General features: G+C 44.7%; 1 protein-coding gene across 1 annotated transcript in view; it reads left to right on the top strand.

The window, feature by feature from the left end:
• LOC102000329 (cytochrome P450 2C23-like) overlaps positions 1 to 11,321 on the top strand; it is a 15,306-nt gene that overhangs the window by 2,100 nt on the left and 1,885 nt on the right. Inside the window, 8 exon segments of the mRNA XM_013348120.1 lie at positions 779 to 910; positions 1,558 to 1,645; positions 1,647 to 1,686; positions 1,688 to 1,735; positions 2,224 to 2,400; positions 3,914 to 4,055; positions 5,140 to 5,249; positions 7,165 to 7,353. Coding sequence (XP_013203574.1) covers positions 779 to 910; positions 1,558 to 1,645; positions 1,647 to 1,686; positions 1,688 to 1,735; positions 2,224 to 2,400; positions 3,914 to 4,055; positions 5,140 to 5,249; positions 7,165 to 7,353 — 926 coding nt within the window.

Below are 11,321 nucleotides of genomic sequence, written 5' to 3'. Positions count from 1 at the left end.
AGGACAGCTCTGGAGGGGGAGGGGCACAATAGGACAGCTCTGGAGGGGGAGGGGCACAATAGGACAGCTCTGGAGGGGGAGGGGCACAGTTGGACAGCTCTGAGGGGTAGGGGCACAGTCGGACAGCTGGGGGGGGGTAGGGGCACAATAGGACTGCTCTGGAGGCTGGGCAGAAATTGATCGATTATTGATTGGTAATGTGCTGAAAGCCTCAGAATTTCATTAAAACCATCATGTCAATAGCAAAGGTTTAAAAGAGGACTTTCCCATCACAATGTAACAAGTCAAGGAGAGTATAAGGAAATGTCCTACTTGTTCTCTATACAACCAAACACTACTTGTAGGAAGTAAACCAAAGTATACTCAAAGGAATGAAATCTGGCAGATGAATGTGTTCCATTTTGTAGAATTTGAAAAACCAAAGTATGTACACCACACCATTGATACCCATTCAGGTTTGCAATGGGCAACTGCTTTGCGTTCAGAAAAGGCTGATTTGGTAATCACACACTTGCTAGAAGTTATGGCCATCATGGGTATACCTGTACATATAAAGACAGACAATGCTTTAGCATATGTCTCTAGGAAAATGAAACAGGTTTTTGCTTATTTTCATTTCCTATGGCAGACATTTCAGTTGAACTGCTCTCCACGTGGCTTGGGCTGCGGGCTCTAATCCAGATAAGGAAAACAACACAGGGTAGACAGGAGAAGGAAGAGCTGTAGGGAAGTTGGCCTGTGTGATACAGGACACCTGCTCTTCTATTCCTCTTCCCAGGACTCATCTTCACTAACGGAGAGAGGTGGAAGCTTCTGCAGTGCTTCTCACTCATGATGCTGAAGAACGTTGGGATGGGGAAGAGGAGCCTGGAAGAGAGGGTGCAGGAGGAAGCCCCATGCCTTGTGGAGGGAGGTGAAGCCTACAGCCTGTCCCGGGTCCTTGCCTCTCCTTTAGGAGTCCCTTGGCCCAAGGTTGGCCCTGTCTGTGAAGATATCAATCAGAATAGGAACCTCGTCCCGGAAGCTGGTGGTTAGGGCTCTGCAGGGCTTTCAATCGATTCAGTATCTAACTGTGGTACTTTATTAGCTGTACATTTGGACATAAGCTATATTTTCATTATTTGAAAAAAATCAGGCTGTAAATCAAAACCAATAGAAAGATTTGAGGATATAGTAAAAGGCATTTGTATAATACCCAATATATTTGAAATGTTCCATAACGTTGCTCATTGCTATTATTATACATATAATAATAAAATGTGTTATCATTATAGTATAATACTATAGAGAGCATATGGTATCTCATGCTCTGAGAATAATGGAATATGCTAATGGCATATTACTGTATATGCTAATATATACATGTGTAATTAATATGACTAGAAGATGCTTGCATCCTAATAAAGGAAGTTTAGATGAATAAACCATATGTAGATATTTGAAAAGAGACACCAGTTCTTGAAATCCTAAAGCAAGATGACGAGAATGCTCATTGTTGAGGCGCTGGGAGCAGGCTGGGCTCAATCTTGAGCACTGCAAACACAAATCTCACTGTTCAAATCCCCCCACCCCCAGCTGAGCCCTTTGATCCCACCTTCATTCTGGCCTGCGCTCCCTGCAACGTGACCTGCTCCATCCTCTTCAACACATTTCCACTACAAGAACAAGACATTCCTCACCCGCAGGGGACCTCCTAAATAAAAATTTTCACCAAGTGAACTCTGTGTGGTGCCAGGTAAGACCCAGCTTCTACCCAAGTTTGTCACTGTCCTTATTGATCTACTCCAAGACCATTACAGAGCCAAAGGCTCTGGGTTCCCTTGACCTGTGAGCACAGTGCCCTTTCATGTGTGTATGCCGAGGTCAGCCCAGCATTTGGGGAAGTTTGACCTCTGCTTACTTCAACTGTTGTGTTCAGAAAAGTTCATAATCCGGTAGTGTGGATCAGTCATAGAACACTTGTCTGATGTTTGTGAAGCCCGGCACTGCGAACTAAAGGGAGAAGGAGGGAGGGTGGAGGGGATCGAGGAAGTGCGTTCCCCGGTCTCCACGGAAACCACCCAGTCCGCTTCTCCTCACTGACTCTGGCTGAGCAGAGGGAAGACACCCAGAGATGGAGGGGACACTCCTCTTTTCACGTTACTTCCCCTCCCCTTCTGTTCGTTACACCACTCACCACAGATGAATTTGTGAGTTTTTGTGTTTGCTCACTTTCGTTTTTAGATGTACAATCTATGGCCAACCTCTATGGAGTATATTCCTGGAAAGCATAAGGAAGCCTTGAAAAGACTTGATGATGTTAAGGGCTTCACTCTGGAAAAAATGAAGGAGCATCAAGTGTCCCTGGATCCTGCTAACCCTCGGGAGTGCATTGACTGTTTCCTCAGCAAGACTGAGGAGGTTCGGAACCTAGGGAGGGGACCTCTTCCCTTTCTGTATTTGAGCCCTCATGAAGATGCAGAAAAGCAGAGTCCCATATGAAGGTCATTGTTGCAGTTCTGGTACTATGTGGCTTGCTGGATAAAGGAGTTGAAACAAATGTGCAGTACACGAATTGTAAGTGACGGTGTGCACACTTAGTAACAGCTATTGCCTGGCATTGGACCTCGGAATGCAGCTGAACACAAAACACCGTGTGTCTGGGGAAACCGCGTGACTCTAAAATCACATCTGGAGCTCCAAATTGGAAAACCCCTTCTGGGTTCTGAAAATTAGAACTGTCCACGTAAGAGTCCCCCAGCTGTAGAGATGAGAGGAAAACACCACTCAGCTGTATCATAAGTGCACCTATTCCCACAACCCTTGGCGGGGGGCTGACTTATATAGCCAGGTTCCCCAGAAAAGATGTCTGAGAGGAGAATAACAATGTCCCTTCCACTGTTCGGAGTTCCCTGAGTTAGCTGAGGTGTTTACACTTATTCCAATTACCCAAGAGGTCCATTGCAACAAACAGGCCATTTATTCTGGTGAACGTTAGGGGAACCATGTGTTTCTCTGGGAAAAAGAAAACTCTAGCACTCAGAGGCAAAAGCAGGTAAGTCTCCGTGAGTTTGAGGCCAGCCTGCTCTACATAGCAAACAAGTTGCAGAAAAAGGCAGGCAAATGGCGGTGCACCACATCTGTCTGCGCTCTATGTGCTACCACACAGTTAGTGAACCGGGCAAGGGGCTGGAGATTGAAACACACAAAGACACACAGACAGACACACAGGGACACGGGTCACCCTTGAAACAGGAATGCCCCAAGAATGCCCCCTTTATTGTGTGCCAGAGCCGCTTATATAGGGATCCTTAACTGATATCCACGCCCCAGCCAAACACACCAGAAACCACTCCCCTGCCATCAGGAACTCCTGAGGGTCTCGTGCTTAGAGCAGCTGCAAGCATTACAAGTTGTTTACCAGAAATTCAGGACCTGGGGAGGGGGATGTTCACAGCTCCCAACAGTAAATCTGTGAGTTTGAGGCCAGCCTGCTCTACAAAGCAAACAAGTTACAGAAGAGCCCTAGAGCCGGGTAGAAAAAGGAAAGCTGGTCGCTGTCACACACCAGTGACCTCCTACACTGGGCTCCAGCAGTTTTCAGCTCTTCTTTCATGAAATACAGAAACCTATCATCTGCCAAGTGTTCATGCATGAGATGTTGTCGTGAGTGCTTCCTCTTTAACACTCCACCTCTGTTAAAGCTTTCTGAAACTCAGGGAAGAGATGAAGTGGCATGCCAGGGGCACACGTCTGTGTCTTGGCTAACCTGAGCGTCGAGCCCAGGAGACTTCGCCTCATGACTGATTGCTCAAATCACAACAATACAGCATACAAAAAGGATCTCGTGAAGAGTGAAACCTTGTATGGGGGGATTTTAGGAAACCATCGCCTCCTCTTGAGCTCACAGAGCCCCTAACTCTACCACCTACAGGAGAAGTACAACCTGAAATCTGAATTTGATCTGGAGAACTTGGCAACCTGTGGGTCCAACCTGTTTAGAGCCGTTGCCGAGACAACCAGTGTCACCCTGGGATTCGGGATTCTGCTGCCTGTGAAGCACCCAGAGGTGCAAGGTACCTGTTGGAAAGAGGGCGGGGCTGCCACCCTTCCTGGGAAGGGGTTTGGTTTTGAGGGACAGAATTATGTCCCCTAGTGCTGATAAGGAAGAGAAGAACTTAGGAACTGAATGAGTTTCATTTAAGTTCAAAAATAGGGCTTATGAATCTCAAACCTCATATGTTAGAAAAAGAGACCAAAAAACTGAGCCATAGTGGGGTTTTCATGCTGAAATCACACTTGTTCGTGCCAACACCTGGCAGTGTGACCTCACGTGAGCTCTGTCATCTTTCAGGCTTCTATTTTCCCACCTTTCAGCATCTTGTCATCTAAGCTGGAGCTTCTTGGACACTCCCCACTCACACCCCCTTGCTACCAGGGAAGCTCTGACCTTTGTTTATTAGGTATACAAAAGAGGTACACACTTTAAACATTTCCCGGTGATAAATCAGAAAGAAAATAATTTGAAAACATTTTTGCTGTACATATAATTTTACAATGTACGAAGTTTATACAATATATAAAACAACCACGTTTGCACACTAAGGAGACAGCTGTGCTTGTTATTTTTAGATGAAGACTGAAATACGGGTTGAGTATTTGATACTGTAGGACAGAGAGCCTCCGCTGGTGATTTCCAGAGTTAGCTGATGTTTTGATTTTATGGTTGTCAACACTGAGGATGCCACTTTGCATAAGTGGACAGTTTAAAAAGAGCAGCAGGATGTTTAGTGCCATTCAGAAGTTCCTGAAAAATCCTGCCTAATCCCAAACCAAAACTGCTTTAAATCTCTTCTTCTTTTTTCCCCTCAGGTTTTTTTTCAAGACAGGGTTTCTCTGTGCGACAGCCCTGCTTGAAACTTCTCAGTGGCACTCAAGTCAGTGGCTTAAATAGCAATTTTTAAAACCAAACATCCTTTCTAACATAATACAACTTAAAGATGCATTAAATTTAGACTTGCAGGCTGAAGGAGGACAGAAGGAAAAACCTGAACACTTTTTGTTTTCCGAAATCGAGTCATTGTTTCTGTAAGAGTAGAGAACTTTGTGTGTACAGGAAGAACATTGCAACCCATAGGGTACAGCAGTCTTGAATCTCAGCTGCGGTGTGTCGGGTCATGCTCTTTGCTGTTGTATGGGGTGACAGCATGCTCATGACAACATGCTGTGTTCAGAACAAGGCTGCAATGAAGCCGCAGGATGCAGCACACGTAGGCACTTTGTGAAATGCCTCAGTTTCTCTGCATGTTTGTTTTTGATTACACTTTTGGTCCTTGTGTACTCAGAAGCCTTTAACTGTTGCCAAATCATGTGCAGTTCCCTTTCTCATAGTTCACTTTATATTGCTATGGTAAAAACACTGTGACCAAAAGCATTTGAAGGGGAAAGGGTTTCTTTATATTTAGCTTACATATCCCAGCTTCCACTGAGGGAAGCTAAGGTAGGAACTGAAGCCATGAAGGAGCATTGCTTACTGGCATGCTCTCCCTGGCTTACCACGTTTACTTTCTTATACACCCAGGACCACCTGCCCAGGGGTGGCACCACCACAGTGGGTTGGGCACTTCCACATCAATCACTCATCAGAATAGTGCCCCATGAGCTAGGTGACATATAAATGGAGACTGCTCGCTTGTTCCCCACTACCCAGACCCGAATAATCACACAGAAACTATATTAATTGCAACATTGCTTGGCTAATGTCTCAGGCATATTTCTAGCTAGCTCTTACATCTTAAATTAATCCATTACTATTAACCTGTTTTGCCACAAGGCTGTGGTTTACTGGAAAGGCACTGGTTGCATCTTTCTTCTTTGGCAGCTACATGGAGCCTCCTTGACTTTTCCTACTCTTTCTATATATCTCTGTTTAGATTTCCTGCCTGCCTTTACTCTGTTAAGCCATTGACCCAAATAGCTTTATTCATTAACCAATAAAAGCAAAACATATACAGAAAAACATCCCACACCATCTCCACTTTTCTGTCTAATTAAAAAGGAAGGTTTTAACTTTCACATAATGAAGCTATATATGCAAAACAGTTATCAAGCAAGAATTATAGTTACAATATTTAGTCTATTTGTATCTGGCAAAATTAAAGAAAATATTCTACCATCTATTTTATCTTTGTAAATCTAAAGTTTTATATATAATTTATCTTTTACCATAAGTAAGGAACACTATAACTATAATTATCTGCCTTCAACTCCATCAAACACCCCAAAAGGATATAATATTACCTAAGTAAACAGGAAGTACATTGAAAGCAACTTCAAAAACTCTAGAATTGACAGAAACAGTGGCAGGCCAATTTGATAAAGAGTATTTTCTCTGTTGAGATTTTCTCTTCTCAAATGACTCTAGCTTGTGTCAAGTTAACTGAAGACTAATCAGGATACCCATATTTATGACTCTCCATAGGATCAAGACCCACAGTTTAAGAAGCTGGAGTCTGTCAGACTGTGGTGATGCATACCTTTAATCCCAGCACTTGGAAGGCAGAGGCAGGTAGCTCTCAGGGTTCAGGGCCAGCCTGGTCTACAGAGTGAGTTCAAAGACAGTCTAGGATACACAAAGAAACACTGTTCTGAGGGGGAAAAAGAAGCTGGAATCTAAACCTAAGCTTCACAAAATCTTAGCAGGTCAGGAGGAAAACCTATCTTCATTTCCCCATCTTACAGTGAGGAAAATGGAGTTTGACTGTACCAATCTGAGGCTCAGGATCTCATTTTCTTTCTCTTATATCTAAATCCAGAGAGAAAAAATAGTAAACATAAAAAAGTAATTCTTTCATCTTGAGACGGAAGCCCCAGTAAAGCCCATGTGTGGACAATGTGAACGCAAGCCTCAGGTTTTCAGTGACTGTTACTGAACACTGTCACTCTTCCCCAGAGAGCCGTCCTGTCAATCGAGAAGTGTGTGTAGCAGCTATAACCTGAGACAGTGGTCGGGGAGGCAGGGGAGTTTCGCCCTACCAGGTGTACTGGTAACAGGAGGGTTTGACTTGCTTGTGAGCTAATGCATGACAAGGTACTATCGCGTTCTCCATCCTTGATTTCAGGGCACCGCAGTACTCACGCTAATGCATGGCAGGGTACCATTGCATTCTCCAACCTTGATTTCAGGGCGCTGCTATACTCCCGCTGCTGTCTTCCATCTTACTGAATCATAAGGAGTTTCCCATCCCAGAGACATTTGACCCAGTACACTTTCTGGATGACAATGGCTGCTTCAAGAAAACAGACTACTTTGTTCCTTTCTCCCTTGGTAAGTACACACGTTTCAGGCAATGTTTAGCTTCACTGAATTATATTGTGAGTAAGAGACCCACTGATGCAAAGTCAATTGATCAAACTGTCACAATTTTCCAAGTCTAGAGTGACATTTAAGTCTATGCACCAGTATAGTCTTCCAGGAACAATTTTGTGGGCTGCTAAGGCAAGTTTTTAAGAAAGCAAACATTACTCAAATTCAGATGTCATCTACTGCCTGATGATAAAGTAACTCACTGCTGCAATTTTTACCTGTTGATTTCTTTTTGAAATATTAACTTTTCTAAAACACAGACACAGATGTCTTCAGTTTTAACTGTCAACTGTTACTAATCTTCTGATTCCCAGAGCCAGAGTCTGTCAAAGAGCCTCAGCCACTCCATCTTCTGTTTTCAGAATTTGGTCTCCAGTTGTACTTACTGTTAAGTCATAAAAACAACTTGGCAGCATTGCCAGCTTCAAAACATGAGTTAGGCTACATAGATAGCTATATAGATAAATATATAGCTATAACTATAGATATGACAGCTGGATGGATAAAGTGCTAGCAGTGCAGGCTTGAGGGCCTGAGTGTTGACTCAGAACCCATGTAAAGAAGGCCAATGAGGAGATGAGATTGTACTAGCTGTCCTGGGGAGGCAGATCATGTAGACCCCTCAGACTTGCTGGACAGCCAGCCTAGCCTCAGTTGGTGAGTTTCAGGCCAGTGGGAGACCTAATCTGAGCATTTCCTGGGTGGATGGAAGGAAGGATAGCCACACACATCGCAAAGGTAAACGTCTGTAAAAATCCCTGTGGCAATCCCTCCAGCCCCAGACTTCTGTTCTCTTTCTCTGACTCGAACCCCTCCCACCCAGTTCCCTATTTCCAAGCTGATGGTCTTTTCCTGTTCCCTGTCCCCTTTCCTCCTTCCCTTCCCGGTCAGGTAGTTTGATTTCTTAGTTTCCAACTATCCTAATTACTCACGAAAAACATCACAGCCAAATGAAGAGGCCATGGCAAAGCAGTGCAAACGATGGGTTCTCTGAGTGTGAGTCAGGGATAATGATTAAGTTACTTTTATTATATAAATTTACAGTATCTCTTCACCCCAAAGAATGTCCTGTGGCACAGCGTAGCACCCCCAGGAGATCCTAAAAGTGTTCTCCCTCAGGCAAGTTTGGCTTCATCAACAACAGCATCTTCCACTCATTAAGCAGGCAGCTGTCACCTATTTCACCTCTCCCTGAAAACGCTGTGAGGTATAGGAGGAAAAAAAAAAACCCACTGGGTAGGAAGTTTGACCAGGTTTGTCCTGATCTCAGGCAAAAAGCCCAGCTACTGACACAAAGCCTTGGGGTTTCTGCTATCCAGTTCTCTAGAGAGGACATCATTTCATCTGTACAGCCAAGAGGACTTTAGTGCTAAGCCGTTGATGAACTTCCTGAGATCCATTCCACAAATCTTCTCAATTAAGTCAGACACTCGCCTGTCTTTTGATAGGGAGAGGGGATGAAGTCCAGACTTGCCTCAAATATGCGGTTCTCCTTCATCAGCTTTCTGGGTGTTGGGACTAAAGATGTGTGTCATCACCTCTCGCTGACATTAGTTCTTTGGTTTTCAAGGACTAAATAGCAATATGACCTGAACCAGGCCCTATTGTGTACTGATAATTTGTTTGTATTTTAAAAAATAAGTCTTTCTTGATGATCAGAGAATAAAAAAGCCAAACTGATCAGCCGTACAGGCCAGGCAGAGGTGGAACACACCTTTTAATCCCAGCAGCCACACTAATTTGCCATAGAAACCAGGAAGTAGTGGTGCACACCTTTAATTCCGGCGCTAGAGAGGAAGATAAGACAGGATGGGACAGTATTCAGGCTCAGTCTCATTCTGAGGATTCCTGGGGGCAGGATCACCGTTTTCGGACTGAAGTAGAGGTAAGAGACGGTGGCTGGCTGCTTTGTTTTTCTGGTCTTCGGGTTGAACCCCAGTATCTGTCTCTGGATTTTTATTAATCATGCTATACTATTGTGTTAGGTTGAATGGAAGTGACATATCCCCTCCAGCTCTCCTTTAGAGATGTCTCGTCCTGCAGGATGCTGTTCCTGAACCCTCAGTTTCCTTGGAATCCAAATACTCTGAATCTAAGCCTGTGAACCAAGTTCAACATAGCTTGTAGGGGATGTCCAACCCTATGGGTCAGGACCCTTCAGGAAATTGCTATTAGTCTATATAAATGACCCATGTAGCTTTTTAATTCATTCCTCAACCATAGAGACTACTAGACAATTTTGGTTTCTACTTTAAACTTTCTTATTAACATATTATATTTCAGTGCTGGAGAGATGGCTCAGGGGTTAAGAACACTGACTACTCTTCCAGAGGTCCTGAGTTCAATTTCCAGCAACCACAAGGTGGCTCACAACCATTTGAAATGAGATCTATGCCCTCTTCTGGCCTGCAGGCAGAACAGAATATACAAAATAAATAAATAAATAGAATACTGTATTCCTGTTTCAGAGACATTAAAATGTCAAAAAGAAAAAAAACCCAGCATCTTAGAATCAATGAGACCCATTTACCTGCTCTAGTCAATAGGACGGCTCAAAGCCCAGAATGCAACAGCCCCTCTCTCAAAGGACCAGATTGGTTAGAGCAGTGGTTCTAGTTCCCAATTAACCCTCGCCTGAGTCCCGATAGCCTCACTGAGGTCTGATCAGTAAACATACATCACATTCATCTCTCCAAAGTCGAAAAAAGCCCTTTACTCCTGGCCAGAGGATTACTGCAGGGCAGACTGTGTACAGATGAGGCAAGGCCAGTACACAGAACGGATCCAGAGTCCACACTACACAAGCGTTCCATTGGCCAGAGAGCAGTCTGAGGCAACGTGTCGCCAAACCAATGGTCACGATCTTGGAAGTAGGGTGAGGGGAGGCAGCTGCAAGAGCCTTGGAGCCTAAAATTCCACACCGTCATTTTCCTGCTCTTGAGTCAACAAAACGTGAAAGCAGAGATGAGTTCATTGCTTTTCAGCATGAATTCTTGTAACACACCAGTGGAGGCTGGGAACCAGGGGTCCAGAAGCAAAGTCCTTAAGCACCTTATATTGTAATCGAGGGAGACAAACAAGCCAGCAATAACAGCAGAAGCCGGGATCTCTGACGTCCGCAGAGTTCTGTGGAAATGCCAGGGAGGGACACTGAAATCAGACCTGGAAAGAGGCAGGACATGTTCTCAGAAAATCATACTTAAATGCACTATTGTTATTTTTAACACAAATAGGCGTGAGTCGATTCCCAAGCAGAGAGAGAGGAGCTATCCTAACACCTAAGAGGATCTTAGAGGCTTGACAATGTTGGACATTGCAGGGAAGTCAAGCAATCTGTGGTGGAAACACAATGCGGTATAGTTCCAGTCCTGGAAGGCCTCTGCCAGGTAGAAAATTCTGGACTTGGAACAGTGAAGAGGCAAGGGTCTGAATGGTGAAAAGCCATACAAGGAGCACGGTATAGTAGGTGGAGATGGAACCCTGGGCACAAGGCAGGTGGGAGGCTGACAACGTGACCGAGGCAAGGCTGAATCAGAGTCAGTGCCCATGACAGGGAAGGCAAGGGACACCAGTGAATACTTGCAGCTAGAATACACAGCGGGTTTGGGGGCAGGAATGGCTCCAGGGTTTTTGACTGGGCAACAGGTGGTGCCATTTCCCCAGAGGAGCACCTAGAGAGAAAGGTGACACCTTCAGATTCCAACAGGTCCCAGCTGAGGTCCCTGAAGAATGAGCAAAAGAGAAAACATCTCAGCCCCCACATGAAGATGCAGAGCTGACATATACGCAGCATTCCACAGTTTATACAAAGTTTCTGTTGAAACAGCGGCCTGACTGACACAGGTGGTGTGGGGGTGGAGTGCTGGAACTGTCATCTGGAGACAAGCGGTCTAGAGAGAACTTTCAAAACCACATCATGAGCCCGGCGTTGGTGGCGCACGCCTTTAATCCCAGCACTCGGGAGGCAGAGGCAGGC

The sequence above is a fragment of the Microtus ochrogaster genome, chromosome 8, assembly GCF_000317375.1.
Source record: "Microtus ochrogaster isolate Prairie Vole_2 chromosome 8, MicOch1.0, whole genome shotgun sequence".
Classification (NCBI taxonomy): domain Eukaryota; kingdom Metazoa; phylum Chordata; class Mammalia; order Rodentia; family Cricetidae; genus Microtus; species Microtus ochrogaster.
This window is presented reverse-complemented; position numbering and strand designations above follow the sequence as displayed.